The sequence below is a fragment of the Peromyscus maniculatus genome, chromosome 8 (genome assembly GCF_049852395.1).
Source record: "Peromyscus maniculatus bairdii isolate BWxNUB_F1_BW_parent chromosome 8, HU_Pman_BW_mat_3.1, whole genome shotgun sequence".
Classification (NCBI taxonomy): Eukaryota; Metazoa; Chordata; class Mammalia; order Rodentia; family Cricetidae; genus Peromyscus; species Peromyscus maniculatus.
Window position 1 is genome coordinate 60,522,330 of NC_134859.1, and position 25,887 is coordinate 60,548,216.

A 25,887-nucleotide genomic window follows, 5' to 3' on the forward strand; every position below is an offset into this window, starting at 1 on the left:
ATAAGAAAAGTATTTATTGATCAGTCCTGCTGTTCCAGGAATGCAATACAAAACTGACGATTTATGTCAGCTGAAGCACCTTTTGGGCAGTCTGGAACAGAACATTGTAAAAGTTGACAATTAAATGCCTAAAGGTGATAGATAACAAAATGAAGACAAGATGCCAGGATTTTATCCCTTTACTGAGTCCAAAGAGGATCCAGTGCTTTTTAGCCAAAGCAGTTCCCTTTTAAAAAAAGGGTTTATTTTTATGTGTTTGCTTGCATGTTTGTGCACCACATACAGGCCTCATGCCTCCAGAGGGCACTAGGGACTTGAGTTGTAACTGGTTTTGAGTCACTATGAGGGTGGTGGGAATCGAACCTGGGTCTTTTGTTAGAGCAGCCAGTGTTCTTAACTGCAGGGCCATCTCCCCGCCCCCGCCCCACAGCTGTTTCTAAGTGTCAGTTGTTATTATTATGATTTTGCCCATCTCACAGGTGTATCTGTAACTACTCAATGTGTGTCATCACACAGACTTACCGTACAATAAGTATTAATTGCACCAAACCCAAGATTCTCCTTTTCTAGCCCTCCTTTTCCCCGCCCAAGCCCAGAGAGTATGATTTAGTAAGCCTGGAGCGAGATGAAGAAAACTACTTATTAAAAAAAGTTTCCAGTTAGCTGGGATCACACCTGTAATCCCAGCACTGAGTCAGGAAGGCCATGGCAGCAGGATGGTCCCGAGTTCGTGGCCATTCGGATTCCACAGCCAGCCTGGACAACAGTCGAGCTCCGTCTTAACCAAAGCTCAACGAGAAGCAACCAAACAACAACAAAAAAAGGGCCGAGCTGTCCGGCAGACTGGAGAGCACGCCTTCCCGATGGGTCACCGAAAAGGACTCGGCTTATGACCACGCCCCCACGTTCCGGTGAAACCGCGCACCATACCCCGGGTATCGCGACAGTTCCTCTTTCCTTCGGCCTAGACCCTAGGTCTCGCGAGAGTGGCTTGTCCAATCACGGCGCGGAGTGGCTTCACAAGATGGCGGCGCGCTGAGAGCGTAGCATCTGCGTTTCTAGGCGCTGGGCTGTGTGCGTGGGTTAGGACCCGGGGCTTGTGCAGGCCCCAGCCACACACGCCGTCAGGCTGCTACCTTGGCCTACGAGGTACGTGGTTGGCACATCCCTTATCCGGTTGTGCTCATGAGTCGCTTAAGCAGCGGCTCACCGGCTTTTATCCTCTGGTTCTCGGCTCCTCTGGGGACCCGGGGCGGGTGTGTGAGGGCGGTAGGGTGGGTAGGTGGGAGGAGTTGAAGGAGAGACCCCCCCAACCACCCCCCGAGCCTAGGCTGATGTTTAGAGAGCCCTGAAACCCAGGCGGGAAGAAGGCGTGGGTGAGCCAGAGAAGTGGCAGGACTCGAGGTAAAAATAATCAAATTTGTAACGGGGGGGCATGGGTAGAGAACGAAGGTGTCGTGGTCGTGGTGGGAGGCATCTATTGAGTTTGTTGTTCTTTTTAAAAACACGTTTTCATTTGTTTTTTACTTTATATGAATGGGTGTTTTGCCTGCACGTACGCCCGCACCATGTGCACAGTGCCGACAGAGGCCAGAAGAGGATGATTCCATGGGACTGAGTTACACATGGTCGCGAGCTGCCATGTGGGTGCTGAGAATCGAACCCAGGCCCTTTGGAAGAGCAAACAGTACTCTTAGCCATTGATCCATCTGTACAGCCCTCCCAGAGTTTGAAGTTCTAAAAGCCAAATTTAGACTATCCTATAGGCTATTCACTAGAAGAAATGGTATCTGAAGAGGTAAAAGTCAAGGGGAACCAAGAAGCATGGAGTGTTAAGGATGAAGAGGGCTACCTTCAAGGTCTTTGGTTTTTGGACTCACTCAGATGAGCCTTTTTTTGTTGTTGAGACTCAACTGCCCATTCAGAAAGAGAATGTTACATTTCAGTGGCCCATACAGTGGAAAGTATTTCATAGTCATTTGCTTCATGGTGTTGATGACTGAACCTAGTGCCTTGCATGTGCTAGGCAAATGGTCTTTCACTTTGAGCTACATCTCTAGGCGACTTCATATTCTTCCCAGTCAACAAATAGTACAGAACCTATTCTTACAGATCCTGGTCGTCGTCTGTCCCCCGAATCACCCCCGGCCCCCAGACAGAGTTTCTCTGTAGCTTTGGTGCCTGTCCTGGATCTCGCTCTGTAGACCAGGCTGGCCTCGAACTCACAGAGATCCTCCTATCTCTGCCTCCTGAGTGCTGGGATTAAAGGTGTGCGCCACCATTGCCACCGGGCTCAGATCCTCTTTGAAGCACTTGAGGTACCTCAGTGAACAAAGTTTTTCCTCATGGAGTTTACTTGTAGGGAAAAATTTAAAAACTAAAGCAAACATTTATGAATGTCACGTGAGTCAACTCAAAAAACAGGAGTTAGGAAGGTGATAGTGTGTGCTCAAGTCACTGGATGTTTTAGTAAGGTGCTCAGGAAAGATATTAATGAGGTGACATTTGACCAAAGACCTCACAAGGTGGGGATATGTTCAGTGTATGTACATTTCAGTGGGGAGAGCAAACCATGGCAGGTGAATAGCAGCAAGTGCAAGTTCAGTCTGATGATGCACTCTGGAATCACAGCGCTTAGGAGGCTAAGGAATTATGACTAGCCGTGGGTATATAGTGAGTTCCTAGCCAGCCTGAGCTACTGGAGACCTTGTCTAAGAGCAACAAAGACAGTAAAGACAAATACAAATGGATAGCTCTAAGGCATGAGTGTGCCTGGCTTGTTCGGAAGTGGCTACTAGTTCAGTGTGGCAGGAGCAGAGTAAACTGGGTGAGAAGTGATAATACCAGTGCTAGGTAAGAGCTGATAGCCAGTTGACTTTGAGGAGTGGTATAGCTAGCTAGCTAGAAATCCAGAAGTTAGTTTATCTGGGGTGTAGCAGCTCCTCGGTAGAGCTTGTGTGAGACACTGGGTTAAATTCCTAGTGAAAAAAAATTTTTCTCCAAAAGTTAATGAAAGGAGTGACTTTATTGACTGCATCTGTTATGACCTAGTAAATTGTGTAGACAGTGACCTGCACATATGTTCAGAGTACACACCTGTCGACCATGCCCTCTTTAATGGGTTACAGAGTCCTGTGTATCACTGTCTCTTGACCTTGTTAGAGGAGTGCCTTTCTTTTTGTTGCTCTACGGAATTACATGAAAAAAAATTTCCCTTTGATGTTCTTGGGCCCTGGGGCCTATCCTCAGTTTATGCTCCTTTTTACCAGATCTGTAAGAGGCATGTGAATGCTAGGGAGTAAAAACTGCTTTATAGTGTTTCCACCTTTTGTGGAGACTGAACCTGGGACCTTGAGTGTGTTGGGCAAGTGCTCTAATGATGAGCTGTATCCCCTTAGTGGGGGAGGAAACAGGTTTATTGAGGGACCTGCATGTGGCAGCAAATTGGACTTAAGAGCACTGCTTCCTTGCCTTACTATTTGTGTGTTTGTTTGTTTTAGAGGCAGGGTCTCACACTGTAGCCCAGGCTGGTCTCAAGCTTACTGTGATCCTCCTGCCTCTGCCTTACAAGTACTGGTATTGTAGACATGTGTGTACTCCTGTCCCACCAATGCTTTTGAAACTAAATATCTTTCTCACATCCCTTCTTCCCTCTCTCTTTAAAGATGGCTTTAAGCAAATCAATGCATGCAAGAAATAGATACAAGGACAAGCCACCTGACTTCGCATATCTGGCATCCAAATATCCAGATTTTAAGCAGCATATTCAGATAAATCTGAATGGGAGAGTAAGGTAGGTAACACATGAAAAGTTATTAATATGCATCACTCTAATGTGATCTGAGTGGACTTGATGTGATAGGAAGCAAGCTAGACTAACAGAAGACCTGAGTGTTAACCATGTGCATTTCGTGGAATGTCTTATATGACCTTGGACAAACCCAATTATCCATCCTGGGGGTCAAGTTTTTAGATCTATCAAGTCTGGAAAGTCTCTTAGTGGCCAACTTACTGCTTCTACAACAGAGATGCCAAAGTAACTGAGACTAGGATTGTACTCTGTGTGATCAGTGCTCAGTGAATGGCAAAATGTCTTGTTATGTGCACACCTTTAATCTCAGCACTTGGTAGGTAGAGGCAAGCGTGGTCTACAGAGCTAGTTCTAGGACAGCTAAGGCTACACAGAGAAACCCTGTCTTGAAAAACCAAAACCAACCAACCAAACAAACAAATAAACAAAGTGTTAGTTTTGATGTGAAGTAGGAAAGTAAACTAGAATGTTAAAGCTTGCTTCAGGGATATAGCTTAGTTGTTACAGAATTGACCTGGCATTCATGAAACCCTGGGTTCTATCTCTAAAGTGTGGTGGAGCACACATCTGTGATGCCAGTACTTGGGAAGTGGAGGCAGGAAGATCAATTTAAGGACATCCTTGGCTACATAATGATCTTGAGGCTATTTGAGACTATCTGAAAAACAAAGAAGGGCAGAGATTACGACAATGGTATGAGAATGTGAGAACGTAAGTGTTTTATACCCGAGGTGACATGCACAGTAAGACCAGGCCAGGCTAGTCAGCAAGTAATCTTAGCCACCGAGCTGTCTCTCCAGCCACCCCCACCCCAACACTGTTCTTAAGGCTTTTATTTCATAGTTTTATATATTAGTCAACTTTCCATTACTTTAGCAAATAGAAACCAATGTAGGAAGAGGAGAGGTTGATATTGCCTTGTAGTTTTGGAGATTTTACTCTAAGATAAGGTGACTTTGTTGCTGAGGCAGTACAACGTAACTAGATGTGCCTAAGAAGCAGTTCACCACTTAGCCACTGGGAAATGAGAAGAGAAGGGACAGGATCTCATAGCCCATTTGGAGGCATGCCTTTAATGACTTAATACCTTCCCACTCTCCACCTTGTGAAGGTTCCAACACTTCCCAATTGTGCCAAGCTGGGGACTAAACTTTTGTTTGATCTGAGTTTGAGACTAACCTGGTCTTCAGAATTCGTTCCTGGGCAGCCCAGGTCTATACAAGCTTTGGATGTCTTAGAACTGACTATGTAGACCAGGCTGGCCTGCCACCATACCTAGTCTGCAAAATTAGTTTCTTTTTAATTTTATTTATGGTTAAGACCACTTATTGCTTTTTTGTGGGGTGGGCGTGGGGGGGAGCGGGTGTTGAGACAGTGAGACAGGGTTTCTCTATGTAGCTTTGGAGCCCTTCCTGGAACTCACTGTAGCCCAGGCTGGTCTTGAACTCACAGAGATTCGCCAACACCGCTGGGCCAACACTTACTGCTTTTATAGAGGACTTGGAGTTTGGTTCCCAGCACCCACTTGGTAACTCACAATAGTCTCTAATTCCAATTCCAGATGATCTGATGCCTCTTTCTGGTCTCTGAGGGCAGTATACATATGTGGTACACAGTCATGCATGCATGGCAAAATGCATACACAAAAAATAATTTTTTACAAATAAAAGTTTTTAATTACATTTATTTATTCATTTGTGTGTGTGTCTGTATGAATGTACCACAGCATATGTGGAGATCAGAGGAGAACTTGTGGGAGTCTTGTCCTTCCAGCAGGTGAAGTCTGCAGTTCAAATTCAAACTGTCAGGCTTGGCAGCAACTGCCTTTGTACTCTGAGCCTTCTTGCTGGCCCTTCAAAGTGTATATTTTATAATAGATATAAGGAATTCCCCCCCTGGCAATGGGCAAAGAGACATCTTGTTGTTGGTGGTGTTCTTATATCAGTTAGGGGCAGAGCAGATAGATGACAGTCTATTGTTCATCCTAGCTTCATGCCTGGCTTGGTGGCCAAAGCTGTTTCATGTAGGACACATTTAAAAAAAAAGAATTAAAAATATTTTGCCTCACAAATGTGCCTATAAAAAAGAAGACATGGGGCTGGAGAGATGGCTCAGGGGTTAAGAGCACTCGCTGCTCTTCCAGAGGACCTGGGTTCCATTCCCAGCACCTACATGGCAGCTTACAACCATCTGTAACTCCAGTTCCACGGAATCTGGGACTCTCACACAGATATACATGCAGGGAAAAATAAAAAATAAACAAATCACTAGAAAAAAAAGACATGGCCATCATTAATATTTTCCTTAATTTTATTTATATATGACCGTGTGTTTGTGTGCTGTGGTACATATGTGGAGGTCAGAGAACAGTTTTCAGGAGTCGGTCTTCTCACTGTGGCATCCAGGGGTTGGATTCAGATCCCCAGGCCTGTGTGGCTGCTGCTTTTACCCTATCTCTGGTGTTGGGGAGCTCAGGCTAGGGCAGTTTTCTTTAAAGTTGAGAGTAGTGTGTGTGTGTGTGTGTGTGTGTGTGTGTGTGTATGATGTGAGCGTGTGCAGAAGTATGCTGTTGCGTGGACTTTGTTTTGTTTTTGTTTTTTTGAGACAGGATTTCTCGTTTTGGTGCCTGTCCTGGATCTTGCCCTGTAGACCAGGCTGGCCTTGAACTCACAGAGATCTGCCTGGCTCTGCCTCCTGAGTGCTGGGATTAAAGGCGTGCGCCACTACTGCCCGGCTCTTTTTTTTTTTTTTTTTAAAGGAGAGTGGATGGAAACATACTTGAAAACAAGACTGGCCGTGTCATATCCTGTTTTTTTTTTAATGTCTACTAACTTTTTATTTATTTATTTATTTTACTTGTTTTGGGGGGCCGTTTTGAGATAGGGTTTCTCTGTGTGTAGTCCTGGCTGTTCTGGATCTCACTCTGTAGACCAGGCTGGCTTCAAACTCACAGAGATCTGCTTGCCTCTGCCTCCTGGGTGCTGGGACTAAAGGCGTGCGCCACCACCACCTGGCCCTACTAACTTTTTAAATTTTTGTTTATTTTTAATTTTATGTTATGTGTATGCCTGCATGTGTCTAAACTGTGTGTTCCTGGTGCTGGTGGAGGCCAGAACAGGGCTCAGAACTGGAGTTACAGATGGTTGTGAACTGCCATGGGGTTGCTGGGAATCAAACCCAGGTCCTCTGGAAAAGCAGAGCTATTGAGCCATCTCTTCAGCCCTCCAGAGGACAGCTTTTGAGAGTTGGTTCTCTACTTCCATCATTGCTTGTGGAGGATTGAACTGAGGTCATCAGGCTTGTGTGACAAATGCTTTTTATTGTTTTGTTTTTCGAGACAGGGTTTCTCCTTGTAGCTTTGGTGCCTGTCCTGTGTCTCGCTCTGTAGACCAGGCTGTCCTCAAACTCACAGAGATCCACCTGGCTCTGCGTCTCGAGTGCTGGGATTAAAGGCGTGGACCACCACTGCTCAGCTGTGACAAACGCTTTTATCTGCTATCTTGCTGGACAGTATATTTATTTTTACAGGAAAAAGAACACAATTTATGGTGGCTGGAGAGATGGCTCAGTGGTTAAAAGCACTGACTGCTTTCCCAGAGGACCTGGGTTCAATTCCCAGCACCCACATGACAGCTCACAGCTGTCTGTAACTCTAATTCCAGGGGATCTGACACCCTCACATAGACATACATGCAGGCAAAAACACTAACACACATAAAAATAAAAACTTTAAAAAAAGAACACAATTTATTATGCTTCATTCATGCACTATCAGACTACAGTATGGCATATGCAGAAGGGATTTGTTATATATAGGTATAGGAGATGGGAGATCTGTTCTCCTGTGTCAGAGACCTAGCTGCTTCTAGCAGGACTGCTTTCCTGCCTGATTAGGTCAGAGGTCAGGATTCCCTGTATTGATAAAATGTTCCTTTCCTTTTTTCATGATTCTATTTACCTTTTTTCATGATTCTGTCTGTCTGTCTATTTAGGTCTTTTGGGACAGGGTTTCTTTGCTTAGCCCTGGCTGTTCTGGGACTAGCTCTGTAGAGCAGACTGGCCTTGGACCACAGAGATCTACCTACCTTTGCCTCCTTGTTTGCACCACCATCCCATGATTTGATTTTTAGTTGTGTGTGTGTGTATCTGTGGGTTTGTGTACATGAATACGTTGCCTGAGGGGGCCAGAAGAGGATGTCAGATTTCCTGGAGCTGGAGTTACAGGTGATTGTTAACCAACCTGTACAGGTGCTGGGACTAAACTCAGGTCCTGGAAGAGCAATGCACACTCTTGTCTTTCCACTCCCCAGATTTATGTTTGCTTGCTTGCTCTCTGTCTCTTTGGAGACAGGGTCTTGCTGTGTAGCCCAATCTGACCTTGAACTGTTTTTCCTTCCTTAGACTCCTGAGTTTTCTTTCTTTCTTTCTTTCTTTTTTTTTTTTTTTTTTTTTTTTTTTTGGTTTTTTTGAGACAGGGTTTCTCTGTGTAGCTTTGCGCCTTTCCTGGAACTCACTTTGGAGACCAGGCTGGCCTTGAACTCACAGAGATCCGCCTGGCTCTGCCTCCCGAGTGCTGGGATTAAAGGCGTGCGCCACCACCGCCCGGCGAGTTTTTTTATTTATTTATTTTTGCAGTCCTGGGGTTCAAACCTAGGGCCTCTTGTATTCTAGGCAAATTAGATTTTCTTGAGGCAAGATCTCACTAGCTCAGAGTGATCTGAAACTCATTCTGGCCTCATCAGGCCTCAGATTCACTGAGATCCTCCTACTTCAGTCTTCTGAGTGCTGAGGTTACAGTCTGGTTACACACCCAGTGCAGGCACTTCATTTTAATAGTGTCAGTTTGTTTATTTTTGGTTTTTGGAGACAGGCTTTCTCTGTATAGTCTGGCTGCCCTAGAACTCATTCTGTCGACCCTGCTGGTTGTGAACTCACAGAGAACCACCTGCCTCTGCCATCCTAAATGCTGGGATTAAAGGTGTGTACCCCCTCTTCCATTTTAATCCTTTTTAAAGAAAAAATTTAATTATGTGTATGGGCGTTTTGCCTGCATGGGTGCCTGTGTACCCTGTGCATGCAGTTTCCATGGAGGCGAAGAGGGTGTTGGGTCCCTTGGAACTGGGATTGTAGGTGGCTGTGAGCTGTCATGTGGGTGCTGAGAATTGAACCCAGGTCCTTTGGAAGAGCAGCAAGTACACTTAGTGGCTGAGCCATCTCTTCAGGTCCAAATAACAGTCTTAAAGAAGGCATTTGACAACTGAGGTTTTAGGTAATTTTCTGGTTTTACAGAGACTGAGTCTCCTCATCTAAATGTAGGTAAAAAAAATGTAGTTTTGTATGGCTGTCATAAAGGTTAGTGATAATTTATGCACAATGATAGCATATTATAAACATTTGATTAAAGGTAGATATCCCCTATTGTTAGGAAGCCTAATAGGGTTGAGATGGCCAGTATTGAGGATGTGATGATGTCTGTTTTTTCCTACCGAAATTGTATCAGATCATTGCAATTTAATTAGGTTTTGCTTTTTCATAGTAACCAATTCCATAGCAACAGCCTGTTGTTTGTTTGAGCTCTGTTAATTGATCTTGAACACAGTGTGACATTTAACTTTTCTGTTTTTAAACCAAAGACCAACACGGAAGGTTAGTTGTACTTGGTGACTAGTGAAAACTAGTATCATCTCATTGATGATCCAGTGACCCAGACCAGGGTTGCAACAAGGCTGTGACAGGCTTTGGTGTTTATTGACGAACTTGAGGATCAGCTTCTGCTGTATTAGAATGATTCTTAGGTCATCCTTGAATAGTGGAAATGCATATTCTAAAACTCATCTCCAGTGATGATACAAATAAAGTATTCATTTGTAGCAGAGTGGGGATCATTCTGGGGCAATCAGAAGTCTGTTGACAATAGGCTGTTTTGTGAAGCTGCATGTGTTAATTAAACAAACAACAAGGACTGATGGAATGAATAAATGCTAATTTTCACGTGAGAGCTAATTTTAGTTCCCCCTGTGATCTTGGAAATGAGAATAAAAACAGATCTTGCCTGTGTTCAGGTTTCGCAGTGTCCCAGGGTGCTAATGTGACCTAGATATTTAAGTAGTGAAGTTGGGTGACTAGACTTTGCCCTACAAAGGATTTCCAACACTTGGATATTATCTGCCTTTTCTTAGAACTAAAAAATGAACAGTCAGTTTTGTTATTAGAATCTAAGAATCTGTTTTCATAGGTTTCTGTTTATTCCCTTCATTGGTCTTCCTTCTGCTTCATATGCAGTGTTTTTTGGTGATAGGTTATAGTTCCTCATTAGTAAATCATGTGCTGTAGTCTATTAGAATGAGAGAGTATGTTTGTATGTTTAAGGAGTCTTGTTTTGTAGAGTCTTGATCTGTATCTCTGGCTGCTTGGGATTCACTGTGTAGACCTGCATGGCCTTGAGCTTGAAAAGATCTTTCTCCCTCTTAATTGTGATTGCAGGTATATTCTTCCATGCTTGACCATAGATTTTAGTTTTATACAACTGAGGGTCAAACCCAGGTTTCTTGTGCACGCTAGGTAAACACTTTACTGCTGAGCTATACCCCAACCCTGTGTATTTGTAGTGTGTGGGGGCTTCAGAGAGAGACAGGGAGGTACTTTCCAAAAATTATAAATTTTTTAAATTATGTATAATAATGCCATTTCCCCTTTCCTCCTTTCCCCTCCTATGCACCCTTTGTTCTCTATCAAATTCATGGCTTCTTTCTCTTTAATTGTTGCTGTTGGTGGTGATAATGGGGTGTGTATGTGGTTTTTTCTTCTTTTTTTTTTTTTTTTTTTTGGAGACAGGGTTTCTCTGTATAGCAGTCCTGTCTGTCCTGGAATTCACTTTGTAGACCAGGCTGGCCTCAAACTCACAGAGATCCACTTGCCTCTGCCTCTGGGTGCTGGGATTAAAGGCGTGCTTCAATTATGCTTAGCATAAAATTGGAGCCGGGCGGTGGTGGCGCACGCCTTTAATCCCAGCACTCGGGAGGCAGAGCCAGGCGGATCTCTGTGAGTTAGAGACCAGCCTAGGCTACCAAATGAGTCCCAGGAAAGGCTCAAAGCTACACAGAGAAACCCTATCTCGAAAAACCAAAAAAAAAAAAAGAGAGAGAGAAAATTTTTTTTTAATTTCTAAAATTTTGTTCCTTTTAAAAAAAAAACAAAAAGATTTATTTATTTATTTATTATGTATGCAGTGTTCTGTCTGCATGTATGCCTGCAGGCCAGAAGAGGGCAACAGATCTCATTATGGATAGGTGTGAGCCACCATGTGGTTGCTTGGAATTGAACTCAGAACCATTGGAAGAGCAGGCAGTGCTCTTAACAGTTGAGCCATCTCTCCAGCCCACCCCCCTTTATAAAATTAATTTATTTAAATTTATTTGATGTGCATTGGTGTGAAGGTGTCAGATCCCTGGAACTGTAGTTACAGACAGCTGTGAAATGACATGTGGGCGCTGGAAATTGAACCAGGGTGCTCTGGAAGAGTAACCAGTGCTTTTAACCGTTGAGCCATCTCTCCAGCCTCCTTTTTTGTTATTTTTTGAGACAGGGTTTCTCAGCGTATTGGTTGCTGTTCTAGAACTCGCTCTGTAGACCAGGCTGGCCTTGAACTCCCAGAGATCCACCTGCCTCTGCCTCCAGATTGCTAGGATTAAATACACCTTCTAGACCACTTAATGGAAAAAATTACAGAAATGTATCATTCCTAGATAATATAATGACCATATTGCATGTATAAAAGAAAAAAGTTGGGGATTGGAAAGATGGCTGAGTCAGGAAAATGCTTGCTGTGCAAACATGCCGACTGCCTTAGGGTCTCTATTGCTGTGAGAGACACCAGGCCCACAGCAGCTCTTACAGAGGAAACATGTAGTTGGGGCTCGCTCACAGTTCAGAGGTTCAGTCCATTAGCATCATGGTGGGGCATGATGGTGTGCAGGTAGACATGCTGGAGAAGTAGCTGAGAGTCCTACATCTTGCAGGCAGCAGGAAGTGGTCTGAGTGTCACACTGAGCAAAGTTTGAGCATAGGAGACCTCAAAGCTCACCCCCTGGTGACACATTTCCTTCAAGAAGGCCCCACCTATTCCAACAAAGCCACACCTCCTAATAGTGCTACTCCCTCTGGGGGCCATTTTCTTTAAACCACAGTGACCTTAGTTGTTCCCCTAGTATCCTTGTAAATGCCTGATGCAATGGTGTATTCCTGTAATCCCCCTGCCTGAGAAGCAGGATTCCTGAGTCTTGAATTCCAGGTTCAGGGCCAGCCTGGCACAGTGGTGGCCTTCTGGCACAGTGGTGGCCTTCTGGCACAGTGGTGGCCTTCTGGCACAGTGCTCTTTCAGAACATGGCCCCTGAGTAGCTGCTCAGCCGTGGAAGATTTGTCACTGTCCACAGGTGTAAGACCTTGTGTCATTTGGTTAGTTCGTATCTCTTTCCCAAAGTTGTCGTCTTGAAGCTGGTCCTACTGAGTCCCCTGGATTTGCAGTCATCGGTTTTCACAGCTCGACTGCACAGCAACGTTGGGAAGTTGTAAGGCAGGGCTTAGGCTTCTGGGTATGCGCTTCAGAAGACACTTTCAAATTTTGTTTTAGAAGGTGTTTCTAGGTTATTAGGTTTCCTTAATTTCTAAAATTTTACATTTCAAAATTTAAGACTTTACACATAGTATGATGGGATATTAGATTAGCCAGTATAGTGGAATAGAATGTGAATATATTTAGTGTCTTACTTGACTGGATTTCTGAATGTGTAAGATAGACTTTTATTTCTGTCAGGAGTAAAATACAATATTTTGTTAAGTTTTGTGAATTTTTGGGGGAGGGAGGGAGTTGGTTTTGTTTTTTCGAGACAGGGTTTCTCTGCGTAACATCGGTAGCTGTCCTGGAACTCGATTTTAGACCAGGCTGGCCTTGAACTCACAGAGATCCTGCCTCCTGAGTGCTGGGATCAAAGGCATGTGCCAAACCAGGCCTGGTACTTTTTTGTTTGTTTATTTTGTTTTGAGACAGGGTCTCTGTTATGTACCCTGGCAGTGCTTTGGAACCCTGTATGTAGACCAGGCTGGCCTCAAACCTAACAGATCTGCCTACTTCTACCTCCCAAGTGAGGAGATTAAAGATGTGTGCTACCACACCTGACTGAAGATTATGCTGTTTTTTTTTTTCTCCCATTTTTTGAGTGAGGTTTTGAAGAATTGTATTAGGTTCATTGATGTTGGTGATAGTAAAAAAGAAAAAATAGCTAGCACTGAGCAGTGGTGGTGCTCGCCCTTAATCCCAGCACTCAGGAGGCAGAGCCAGGAGGATCTCTGTGAGTTCCAGGCTAGCCTGGTCCACAGAGCGAGATCCAGGACAGGCACCAAAACTACACAGAGAAACCCTGTCTCAAAAAACCAAAAAAAAAAAAAAAAAAAAAGAAAAAAAAAAAGAAAGAAAGAAAAGAAAAGAAAAAGAAAAAAAAAACAACCACTCAGTATCAAGAGCTGTATTCTTTTCAGAGACTGTCACATGGCACTGATGTTGGTACTCTTACCCTTAACAGCTGAGAGAAGTGTCTGCATGGCTTGTCTAGAGTCCTACAGCTAAGGCGGGAAACACACAGGAATTGGAACAGAGGCCCTTTTAACCTCTGGGCTGTGGTGCATGTGTGGATGCAGCCATTCTGGTGGATAACTTGCTGATTGCTCATAGACTCTGAAGGTGTCCAGCACCCCTGTGTGTCTGCTGTTGTGCCGAATGTTGAACGTTAGGAAATTCAAATGGACTTGGGTTGCTAGTGTCGCTGCTTGATATGGCAAACGAGCTAGTGCAGCCCAGTGGTACATACTAATCACTTGGTCTTTGTCTCTGCTCCTTAGTCTTAATTTCAAAGACCCTGAAGCAGTCAGAGCTCTGACTTGTACTCTCCTAAGAGAAGACTTTGGACTTTCTATTGATATTCCTTTAGAGAGACTAATTCCCACAGTTCCCTTGAGACTCAACTATATTCACTGGGTAGAAGATCTGATTGGGCACCAGGATTCTGATAAAAGTACTCTTCGAAGAGGAATCGACATAGGTAAGTTTAGGGTTCTTCTTTTGGGGGCTGAAAGTAATTTTCATAGGTTTTGCATTCAGTCTCCTTCTAAGCTCTTCTAGTAGTTGTTGGGAAAGAAGCTTTTACCTGTTACACATGGACATTGGTTTCTCTTGGAGTGTCCTTGTCAGTTAAGGGGCAAAGGGGGTAAGAGAAGTGTGGAAGGAGAGAGAGGCTCTTGTCTACTTAGCTTTCAAATTTCCACCTTAATGTCTGTGTTTGTTGGGCATGGTCTACTCTGTTATTAAACAATTCTCTATTTTATTGCTATTATTATTATTATTTTTGAGACAGGGCTTTTCTGTGTCAGTCTGGCTGTTCTGGAACTCACTCTAGACCAGGCTTTCTTCAAACTCACAAAGATCCTCCTGCCTCTGCTTCCTGAGTGCTGGGTGCTTGGCCTCCTCCTTTTCCCGTTCTTGATCTTCTCTTCCCAAATTTCTCCTATTTCTTCTCTCTATGTGCCAGCCCTGCCTATCCTGTCTCCTGCCTCACTATTGGCTGTTCATCTCCTTATTAGACCATCAGCTGTTTTAGACAGGCACAGCAACACAGCTTCACAGAGTTAAACAAATGCATCATAAAAGAATACACACATCTTTGCATTATTAAACAAATGTTCCACAGCATAAACAAATGCAATACATCTTCAGCTGATATTCTATAACAGCACTTTTTTCTTTATTTTCGATAAGACTGTTGATCACAAAATCTGTGATTTGTTTATTTAAAGAGTAGACTCTTGCTATTGTTCGTGCTGTTCTCACCTTCCCGAGTTCCAGAAGTCCTTTCACTCAACTGCCTATGCAGTGAGGGCTAAAGGGGTGAGCTAGCGTACCCACTTCCTGTTGTTGTTTCTCTCTTACATATCACTCTTTCTTTTGAAAATTTGTGCCACTAGGGTTTGAACTGGCTTTGCTAGGCAAGCATTCCACCACTTTTAAATTTTTTTTAGTTTTTCGAGACAGGGTTTCTCTGTGTAGCTTTGCGCCTTTCCTGGAACTCACTTGGTAGACCAGGCTAGCCTCGAACTCACAGAGATCCGCCTGCCTCTGCCTCCCGAGTGCTGGGATTAAAGGCTTGCGCCACCACCTGCTTTTTTTTTTTTTTTTTTTTTTTAAGGTTTATTGATTTATTATGTATAGTGTTCTGCCTGCATGTGCCCTTGCAGGCCAGAAGAGGGCACCAGATCTAATTGTAAGTGGTTGTGAGCCACCATGTGATTGCTGGGAATTGAACTCAGGACCTCTGGAAGAGCAGTCAGTGCTCTTAACCACTGAGCCATCTCTCCAGCCCTATTTGTGACTTTTTGACACAGGATCTCCTGGAGCTCAGCATATTCTTGAACTCCTGATCCTATCTCTGGCACCATCTGTGAGCTTCCTATGACTTCTACTACTGTCCATCTTCACTGCCACTATCCCAGTCTAGTTCATCATCCTCTCTTCCATGTGTACAGAACAGCTTCTCGGCTGCTTTGCTGACATCTCTACTCAGTTGCTCTTACATTTCATTGTTGGCACTGTGTCCAGAAAAGATGTATATGTGTCCACATCTGATCACATCTTCTCTTAGTAGTTCCTTATATTGCTTTTGTGATAAATACTTTTTTTTTTCTTTTTTTTGAGACAGTGTTTCTTTGTATAGCCCTGGCTGTCCTGGAACTTGCCCTGTAAATCTGGCTGGCCTTGAACTCACAGGGATCTGCCTACTTCTGCCTCCCGAGTGCTGGGATTAAAACCTTGGCTTGGCCCATCAGAATTTCTGTTGTCTGATTCTTACCCTCTTCCCTGGGTTCTCTAAGCCTCAGCTTACATGATTTTTTCTTTTCCACACTGTTTTCTAGACCTTTAGTCTTTTGTATATGTTATTTGCTGTGCCTCAGACTTCCCGTCTTTGTCCTGTTGGTTCCCGTTTATATTATACTTGTCAACTAAAGCCTGCTTTCTCTGACTTTGCAATCTATGAAAGGTTGCTTTCTTGGTTATAATACTAGACTGTCACTAGATTGCAAACTAGTTAAAATAATCTCTCAAGGCCTAGCGAAGTTGTTGGATAAAGGCATTCTTTTGACATTTGAATTCTAAGTGCTTCATGTGATCTAAGCACTGGAGACCTGATGGAGTTCACTTAAAGCTCTTACTTTTTTGTTCATGGTAGAAGATGGCTGACAGGTCTTAGAAAGCTAAAAGCTTGTCTTGAAAAGTGTGGTAGCAGGTATTTGTGATCTCAGCACTTGGGGTATGACAGAGCAGGATGACAAGTTCCAGGCCAGTGTTAGCCTGGGTTATGCAGTGAGACCATAACTAGGGAGGAAGTGGGGAAAGGGATCCTAGCCTATTTGGTGCTAATTGCATTTCAGTTATGCCCCAAACCCTCTGAAGTAGCACTTGGGGATACTCGAGGTTAATGGATTTTAGCTCTTCGCAAGGGGCAATGCTTGCTGAAATCATATTCTTTCTAATTAGGGTTCTATATAAATTCTTCCCCCAGACTCCATCAGCTTGCTCTAATTCTGTGACTATGCTTTCCATTTTTATTTATCATTATAAAGATTATTACCCACTTAAAATCTTGTTTGGTTTTTTGAGGATATCAGAATGTCAGGATGCAAGTTTCTTGGTCTTGAGGATTAGAGAATAATCTTAGGAGGGTAAGAGGATTGTTCTTTTACTTGCATTTTATTTTTCCCCCTTTGATACAAAATTTAAAAAAAGGTTCCTTTTTTTTTTTTTTCTTGAGAGGTGAAAACACTCTAGCTCTCCATAATGCCCAGGCCTAAACAATTGACTCTTGAGGAGCTGGGTATCCTCATCCCTTTCTATCTCCCAAATCCTCAAAGAGGTGTTTACCTAACAGCACCAGGGCCAAGAGACAATAACTGTGGCTGCAAAGAGGTTAAGGATTGCAACCATTAATTTTGGTCTCTGATTCCCAACCTGTTGAGAATAGGTCATGAGGATGAGTGGGCTTCTGGGTTAGGAGCACCTTCCGAACCTGCAGAGCTACAATGGAATCAGTTTGTGGTCAGGGGAAAGCAGCCCTGGAGTGGCTGGTCCAGACTGTAGCCCTCAGGAAACCCTAGCTTTCCTTCCCTTGGATATACACATTGGGATCTAATTGGTCAAGATTTATTAGTGGTTGTAAAGGCAGCATTTGGAGGGGAAAGTAGACCAGTCCAGGGTAGGGGCTCTTCATGTAAGTTTAGGAACAAATATTGGCTGTTGAAGCTGATTTCCCCCCCCCATGAAGCACTGGCTTCTCATTATGTCTCTTGAACCTGTGCTAGGGCTAGTCAACGACTGACATTGTACACAACCACAGACCACAGGGAGTCAGGCCATTTGATGCCATAGAAATCACACACACACACACACACACACACACACACACACACTCACACTCACACTCACGCATGCACACACACTTCTGCTTTTCAAGAATAAACTGTGTTTATCTGCATATTTTCTTAGTTTTCCTCTTTTTTCTTTGAGGCAGGGTCTCAGACTCACAGTCTTCTTGCCTCTGCAGCTTATGTGTTGGAATTACAGGTGTGTGACGCTATTCCCAGCTTATTGATTTGTTTTAAGATACTACTATGGTGTTTTAATAAGTAGCATTGCATTGAGGAAATTGTTTTGTATGGGACATAAAGACTTTTATAAGCAAATTTTATAAAATTAGTTATTTTAGCCACTTTAGGTTAATAAGCTGTGCTTTCCTGGGCTTCCAGTTGTCTGTACTTCATTTTACACACAGCATGGAACAGAAGGGCAGGAAGGTTTCTGTCCTCTAGGAAATTTGTACTTAGGGGTCAGACTCACGAGTGAAATGAGGAGCAAGCCCAGTAGCGCAGAATAGCCTCACTTGTGAGTTCTGCTGTGGAGACTTGAAAGAATTCCTAAGAAGAAAAAGGATTTTATTGTTCTCACCTTCAGCGCTCATATGTGGAATGTGCTGGATTTTTATTTACTAGGTACTGGGGCATCCTGCATCTATCCCTTACTTGGAGCAACCTTAAATGGCTGGTATTTCCTGGCAACAGAAGTGGATGATATGTGCTTCAATTACGCAAAGAAAAATGTGGAACAGAATAACCTATCTGATCTCATTAAAGGTTGGTTCTTGTGAATAAATAGCCCCTCAAGCTTTGTTTATTAAAACTTCTCTAATTTAAAATGTCTTATTACTATTGTCTATGGGTTTTTTGTTTGTTTGTCATGAGACAGGGTTTCTCTGTAGCTCTGGATGCCCTGGAACCCACTTTGTAGACCAGGTTGACCTTGAACTCAGAGATCCTCCTGCCTCTGCCTCCTGAGTGCTGGGATTAAAGATGAGTATCACCATGCCTGACATCAGTTGTAACTGCCTGTAACTCGAGTTCCAGAAAATTGGATGTCTTCTGGCTTCTACAGGCATCTGCATAGGCAGGATGTACATAAACTCATTCAGGTAAACATACATACAAAGAGAATAATAAATCTGTAACAACAACAGCAACAAAAGCCAGGTGTGGTGGTGCACACTTTTAATCCTGGCAGTTCCGAGGCAGAAGCAGGTGGATCTCTGTGAATTCCAGGCCAGCCAGAATTACACAGTGAGAGCTTGTTTCCAGTAGTACTAGTACTAGTACTACTAGTAGTAGTGGTAGCAGTAAGAACTACACAGTGAGACCTTGTCTCTAATAGTAGTAGTAATAGTAAGAACTACACAGTGAGACCTTGTCTCTAATAGTAGTAGTAATAGTAAGAACTACACAGTGAGACCTTGTCTCTAATAGTAGTAGTAATAGTAAAAACTACATGGTGAGACCTTGTCTCTAATAGTAGCAGCAGTAGTTAATAAAAAACAAAAACCAAAACAACAAAAAATGCTGATTGAGTTGCTGACTTAAATTCCTTAGAAAGTTGTTCAAATGAATTTTAGTATGGGATAAGAACAGAATTTCCAAGAGTTTCTGAGATGTTTTCCCATTTTATGCTATGTACTTTTGCAAAGTAGCACTCTCAGATTGATAGTTATAAGATCAAAATATTGGTCACCTCTGAAAAACCTTGAAGATGTTCTATGAATATATTTTTACATATCCAAGATGTTTATGTGAAAATAAATAAGCATAGCATATCCATTTCTGCTTCAAATTTCCTTTTACCATCAATGAATGGAAAAGTTATATTTATGCCAAATAGTTGCTTTATGCTCCTTTATGATTTATCAGAAAATGTACTTTTGTACCTGTGAGTTTTGGACAGTGTAGGCTGGCCTTGAACTCGTGTGTAGCTGAGAATGACCTTGTACTTGGCTGATCTTGCCTCCACCTTCCAAATGCTGGGATTATAGGTGTCTATACCTATATGTGGTGCAGGGGATTGATACGGGTTTTGTGTGTGCTAAGTAATCACTCTACCAACTGAGCTACACTTCCACTCCCACTTTAAATTTTTTTTTTTTTTTTGGAGACAGTGTATCGGTATTCCAGTCTGGCTTTAAACTCACTGTGTAGCTGAGGGTGACCTGAAATTTTGGGATTATAGACCTGGACTATCATGCCCAATTACGTATCTGTATTATAGACCTGTACACCTAGAATCACATAAAACTTTCTCAGATTCTGGGCAGTGGTGGCCCATTCCTTTAATCACAGTACTGGGGAAGCAGATGCAGGCAGTTCTCTGAGTTTGAGGCTAGCCTGGTCTACAGAGCGAGTTCCAGGACAGCCAGTGCTACACAGAGAAATCCTGTCTTGAAAACAACAACAACAAAAAACAAAACAAAACAAAAAAAAACCCGAGCTGGACGGTCATGGCTCATGTCTTTGATCCCAGCACTCTGCAGGCAGAGGCAGGTGGATCTCTGAGTTCAAGGCTAGCCTGATTTACAGAGGAGTTCCAGGACAGCCAGGGCTGTTACACAGAGAAATCCTGTCTTGAAAAACCAACAAAATAAAACAAGAAATCTCAGGCAAAGGGGGTTGTGAGTGCTAAAATTCTAAGAAGCTCTAATCTAGATTTCCTCAAGGCTAGTGATAACACAGTGTAAGTCTAATATAACTGTTTTAAGCAGTTCTGCCTGTGGCTCTGCCTTCAGAGCTGAGGCAACTACTTATGACAGTTATATAGTTTTCTAAATACATTTATGGAACACTGTTCAGGATGTCTGGTGCTGACTAAGTTCTTTTGCTCATAGCAGCTAGGGAGAGCCCTGTCCTTTTCAGTTACTGGAAAATGAACATCAGGAGGAGTACTTACACTATAAATTTAAAGCAGGCCTGGTAGCACAGGTTATCTTAACTACTTGGGAGACTGAGGTATGAGGATCTAATATTTAAAGTTCATCTGAGCCGGGCGGTGGTGGCGCATGCCTTTAATCCCAGCACTCGGGAGGCAGAGCCAGGTGGATCTCTGAGTTCGAGGCCAGCCTGGACTACCAAGTGAGTCCCAGGAAAGGCGCAAAGCTACACAGAGAAACCCTGTCTCGGAAAAACCAAAAAAAAAAAAAAAGTTCATCTGATCTACAAAGCAAGTTCAAGACCAGTTTATATACTTAGTGAGAATCTGTCCCAAAATAAAAAATATCAAAAGGGCTGGGGATTTAGTTCATTGGTACAGTACTTGCTTCATATTTGTGAGCTTCAACCTGTAGTACTACAAAAGCAGATAGACATTTAATGATTTTGAACAGTGTATAGCCAGTATGCTAATGAAAGATAGTTTCCTTTTCTGTCTAGTCCTGCCTCAGTCCTCTGAGTAGGGATTGCAGCCATGAGCTCTACCTGAAGTTTAGAATCCTTTTGTTAATAGCCAGATTTGAAAGTCTTTTTGTTTTGTTTGTTTGCTTTTGTTTTAGTTTCTCCTTTCATCAGCTTATTTGTGTGTTAGGGAGGGTGGGTACACAGCTGAAAGCACGTGTGTAGAGGCTAGAGAACTGTCAGCAGGAGTGGCTCCATCTTTCCACTGGAGGATGGGTGAGTTCCAGTTTGTGCTCCTGGCTGAGGTCAGCAGGGTTGTAGTCTGCCCTCATGGTGTTTTGTTGTGAACAGGCATTGCTTTTGCTTTCTAGGGTTACCATTCCTTGAGTGCTCTTTTTTTTTTTTTTCCTTTTGGTTTTTCGAGAAGGGTTTCTCCATGTAGCTTTGGTGCCTGTTCTGGATCTCACTCTGTAGACCAGACTGGCTTCTAACTTACAGAGATCCGCCTGGCTCTGCCTCCCGACTGCTGGGATTAAAGGCGTGCCTCACCACTGCCTGGCCTCATTGAATGCATTTTTATGCTGCTTCTTAGGGACTTTGCCATTTCAAATGACCCCTAAGCAGTGCTCAAGTGTCTTGTGTTTGTATGTGCCATAGAGAAAATACATTTCACTTAGGTGAGTTATAGTGAGTCAGCAATATATGGGTATTTAACCTGCATGTATGTCTCTGCACCACATGTGTGCCTAGTGCCCAAGGAAGCCAGAAGATGGAGTCAGATGTCCTGAAACTGGAGTTACGGACAATACACCACCATGTGGATGCAGGAAATGGAACCCTAGCTCTGGAAAAGCATCCAGTGCTCTTAACTACTGAGCTCTTTCTTATAGTTCCCTCTCACCCCTGCCCCACACTCCTAGCCCGGGCTGGAAATCTCTTTGTAGACCAGGCTAGTTTCAGACTCATAGAGGTCTGCCTTCATCTGGTCCTGATTGCTAGGATTAAAGGCTTGTGCCACTACACCTGACCAGCAGTGCATATTAAATGAATTGTCTTTAAGTCAAAACACACTGTAGATGATGTATTAGGCTTTCAGAAACTGTACTAGCTCTGTACTTCCCAAAGGAGTTTGTATTTGCTAGTTCAGTGTTCCTGGCGATTTCCTAGACTGTAGCTACCATGAATTATAAAAAGAAGGTATGCATTCCTTCATTCATTCATTTACGTACTTACTTTATATCCCTGCTGCAGTTTCTCCTTTCTCCAAAAAACAGTTATTTATGAAGTAACTTAGTCACTATTTTTTTCTGTGTGAGCAGGTATATATGTGCATGTACCTTTGGAAGCCTCCCAAAGTCTACATCAGGGTATTCAATCACTTTAACACTTAAAACCTATTAATTAATTAATTTATTTATTCGAGACCAGGTTTTTTTCTCTGTGTAGCTTTGGAGCCTGTCCTGGAACTTGCTCTGTAGACCAGGCTGGCCTTGTTCCTCCTGCCTCTGCCTCCAGGGTGCTGGGACTAACGGTGTGCACCACCACCACCTGGCTTATTTTAAAAATTCAAAAAATATTTTATGTGTGTGAGTGTTGTCTCTGTCTATGTCCCTGCTTAACACCACATATGTGCAATGCCTTCGGAGGCCAGAAAGTGTCAGATTCCCTTGGGACTGAAGTTACTGGTGGTGGTTAGCTACCATGTGGGTGATCGGAGTAGAAACCAGCTTCTGTGGAAGAGCAGTGAATGCTCTTAACCATTAAGCCATTTATCTAGCTCCTTCACTGTATTTTTTGAGACAGGGTCTTGTACTGAACCTGGAGCTCAGTGGTTCAGCTAGGCTGCCTGTCCAGAAAGCCCCAGGGATCCTGTAGTTTTGTCTCCTTACTGTTGAGGTTACAGGGTGAACTGCCATGCCCAGCTTTTATGTAGGTGTTAAGGCTCTAGCTCAAGTCCTTGTGTTTGTGTGGCATGCACTTTACTGACTGATGTGGGGAGCACTATCCTATTCTTTATTAAAGTATATTTTATTTTAAAAATACATAGGGTTAGCTGGGTGGTGGTGGTGCGCTCCTTTAATCCCAGCACTAGGGAGGCAGAGGTAAGCGAATCTGTGAGTTTGAGGCCAACCTGGTCTACATAGTTAGACTGTCTCCAAAAAAAAAAAAAGTTACAATATGTAATCCAGGCTATGTTTGATTTCTCTATCCTGCTTCTACCTCCCATGTGCTCAGATTATAGGCTTGGGCCACGATTCCCTGTTAAATTATCTTAATTTTAGTATGTAGATATTTGCTAGAACTAGGCCAACTCCACCTAGTTATCATTTACATTTTATGACCATTATATATTGACATAGTTTTAGATTTTTTGGAGAGTTATTTTATGTGAATACATGTTTTGCCTACATATATGTCCGTGCACCACATGCATACCTGGTGCCTTCTGATAGGAGAAGAAGGTGTTGACTTCTTTGGAACTAGAGTTCGAGGTGATTATGAGCTACCATGTGGGTGCAGGAACGAAACATGGGTCCTGCAAGTAAAATGAGTGTTTTTAATCACTCTCCAGCTCCTTATTATTAATTTTTTAATTATAATTAGTTTTTAGCAAAATGAACATAAATTACATTATTACAGAAAAGTGAGAATTCTTAAGAGGAGGGGGAGTTCCAGGGAAGAAACATTTTATTTTATTAAGCAGATTGTAGTATGCCTCTTTATAAAAGAAATAACATTTTCCCTAGTAGTGTTAACACATATTGTAAAGGGGAGCATTGATATGGTTAATGCGTCTACTTAATTCTCTATGCAGTTTTGCTTCATACTAGGAGTGGTTTGAAGGAATTTATATACACATGCTCGTCTTTATTTTCCTCCTCTGTTGTGTATTTTGTACACTTATTTTAAAGCCATTACAAAATAAATAGTAACTAACAGTTCCTGTTTTCTGCCCTAGTGGTAAAAGTGCCACAGAAGACACTCCTAATGGATGCTCTTAAAGAAGAGTCTGAGATAATCTATGACTTCTGCATGTGCAACCCTCCCTTTTTTGCTAACCAATTGGAAGCCCAGGTAAAGCTCTTTAAAGTCATTGGACACTTAGTAATTTTACCTCATTTGCAAAGATACGAGCAAAAGGCAGTTTTTCTTTAGAGTAGGTATAATTCAGAATGCTGTTTGGTTTGAGATATTTATGAACTCAGTACAGATGGACTTCATAGTTTATAAAGCTAATTTATGTAGTTGAGAAGTCCAGTTATTTAGGCTTCAGGAACAGTTTGATCAAGGCGTTCATAGTATTGTAAAAGCTGAAGTTTTGTTTCTACCTTTCCCTTGACTCTGTCCTGGCTCTCTGCTGTCTTTTCTTAGGCTTTTTGGTTGTGGTTAGGCAATACTTAGGGGGAGAGAGGGTAAAGAGAGATCTCTTTCTTCCCTAAACCTTGAACTTTAAAACCATTTTTAAAATGTAAATTTATTATTTATTTTATGTGTATGAGTGTTTTGCCTTTGTGAGTGTTTGTGCACCACATGTGTGCCTATTGCCTTCAGAGGCTAGCCCCTGGGTCATATGTTTGTGAGCCACCATGTGGGTGTTGAGGTTGGAACCCAGGTCCTCTGGAAGAACATCCAGTGTTCTTAATCACTGAGCCATTTCTCCAGCCTCCATACCTTGAACTTTTAAAATTGAACCAAGATAGGTTCCAGTTTCTGTTGGACTGAGCTTATCAGTTTAGTGACAAAAAGTTACTGGTTTTTTGTCATTTGGTAGTAAATAAATGGCTAAATAGTGAAAAAAAATGTATTTCCTTTTAGATATTGAACAAACTTGGCTAAAATGAGCTGATGTGTGGAGGTCTGTAATTCTCAGTACATGGGAGACTGAGGCAGGAGGATTGCAAGTTCCAGACTAGTCTGAACTTGGAGTAAGTTTAAACCTATTTGAAGCAACTTAGTGAGACCCTATTTCAAAATTTAAAAAAGAGGGCTAGGAATATTTCTCAATGGTACAGTGTTTGCCTAGCATGTGATAGGCCCTAGGTAAAAACAAAAACAAAAACCTTAGCATTGTACAACCAAAACATAATGCATTTGAAAAATTCTACCAGGCTTTGGTGGTGGTGCATTCTTTTAATCCCAGCACTCAGGAGGCAGAGGCAGGTGGATCTCTGTGAGTTCAAGGCCAGCCTGGTCTACAGATGGAGTTCCAGGACAGTCAGGGACACACAGAGAAACCCTGTCTCAAAAAAACAAAAAACAAAAACAAAAACAAAACATACAAATTCAGTGGAGGGCCTGGAGGGGTTCAGTAGTTAAGAGTACTTACTGTTCTTTCGGTGGACCTTGGTTCAGTTCTGAGCAACCACATGCAGCTCACAGTCTGTCTGTAACTTAAGTTCCGTTCCAGGGACTCTGACGCCTTCTGGACTCCTTGGGGACCAGTAGTACCATACATGCATGCAAACACTCAATACACATAAAAGTTTTTAAATTGTTATTGTTATTTTATTTTATTTTATTTTATTTTATTTTTTTATTTTTTTATTTTTTTATTTTTTTTGGTTTTTCGAGACAGGGTTTCTCTGCGTAGCTTTGCGCCTTTCCTGGAGCTCACTTGGTAGCCCAGGCTGGCCTCGAACTCACAAAGATCCGCCTGGCTCTGCCTCCCGAGTGCTGGGATTAAAGGCGTGCGCCACCACGCCCGGCGTTATTGTTATTTTAGACAGGGTTTCACTATGTAGGCTGGCCTGGGACTCATAGAAGTTTCTTCCTCTCAAGTATTGGGATTAAAGGTTTGCATCATCAGATTCAGCTCAAAAATAAATAAATCTTCAAATACAATTTTTTTGACAAAGTGGGGGGCATTTGGGTAGAAATTTATTAGAAACACTAACATTCCTGATTAGAAAATAAAGTTAAGTACACTTAAAATAATTAAAAATTTAGCTTTCATGTAAGTTTATGAAAAAAAGTAACCATACCTTGCAATAAAATTTATTAAAAGTGTTGTTTCTCTACATTCAAAGACTACAGATAGGGCTTTGGGAAGACTTGATGGCACAGTCCTGAGAGCAGCTGATACTCTTACCTGCTGAGCCACCTTTCCAGCCCCCAATTACCTTGTTTTACTGTCTTTTTAAATTTGAGGCGGGTGTTAATAAGTTGTCTCTGGCCTGCCAGACAGTTTTCTGCATTGACAGCTGCTCATGTTGCAGCCACAGTTGCAGTTCCTTAGCACTTGTTAACATCTGTAGCTTTGGCATGCCACCCCAGT

At 42.6% G+C, this 25,887-nt stretch overlaps 1 protein-coding gene and 1 non-coding gene across 2 annotated transcripts in view; both read left to right on the forward strand.

Moving 5' to 3' along the window:
* The first annotated feature begins 377 nt into the window (after positions 1-377).
* Positions 378-25,887, forward strand: part of Mettl16 (methyltransferase 16, RNA N6-adenosine) — a 55,761-nt gene continuing 30,251 nt past the window's right edge. The window contains exons 1-5 of the mRNA XM_006977372.4: positions 378-1,149; positions 3,666-3,793; positions 13,707-13,906; positions 17,901-18,041; positions 23,572-23,687. Of these exons, the coding sequence (XP_006977434.1) occupies positions 3,666-3,793; positions 13,707-13,906; positions 17,901-18,041; positions 23,572-23,687 (585 nt within the window). The 5' untranslated portion in view covers positions 378-1,149. The remainder of the gene's footprint in view (positions 1,150-3,665; positions 3,794-13,706; positions 13,907-17,900; positions 18,042-23,571; positions 23,688-25,887) is intronic.
* LOC121831922 (small nucleolar RNA SNORA48) lies at positions 5,702-5,847 on the forward strand. Its single transcript, XR_006075517.1, has one exon. It is a non-coding gene; the product is annotated as a small nucleolar RNA SNORA48 (small nucleolar RNA).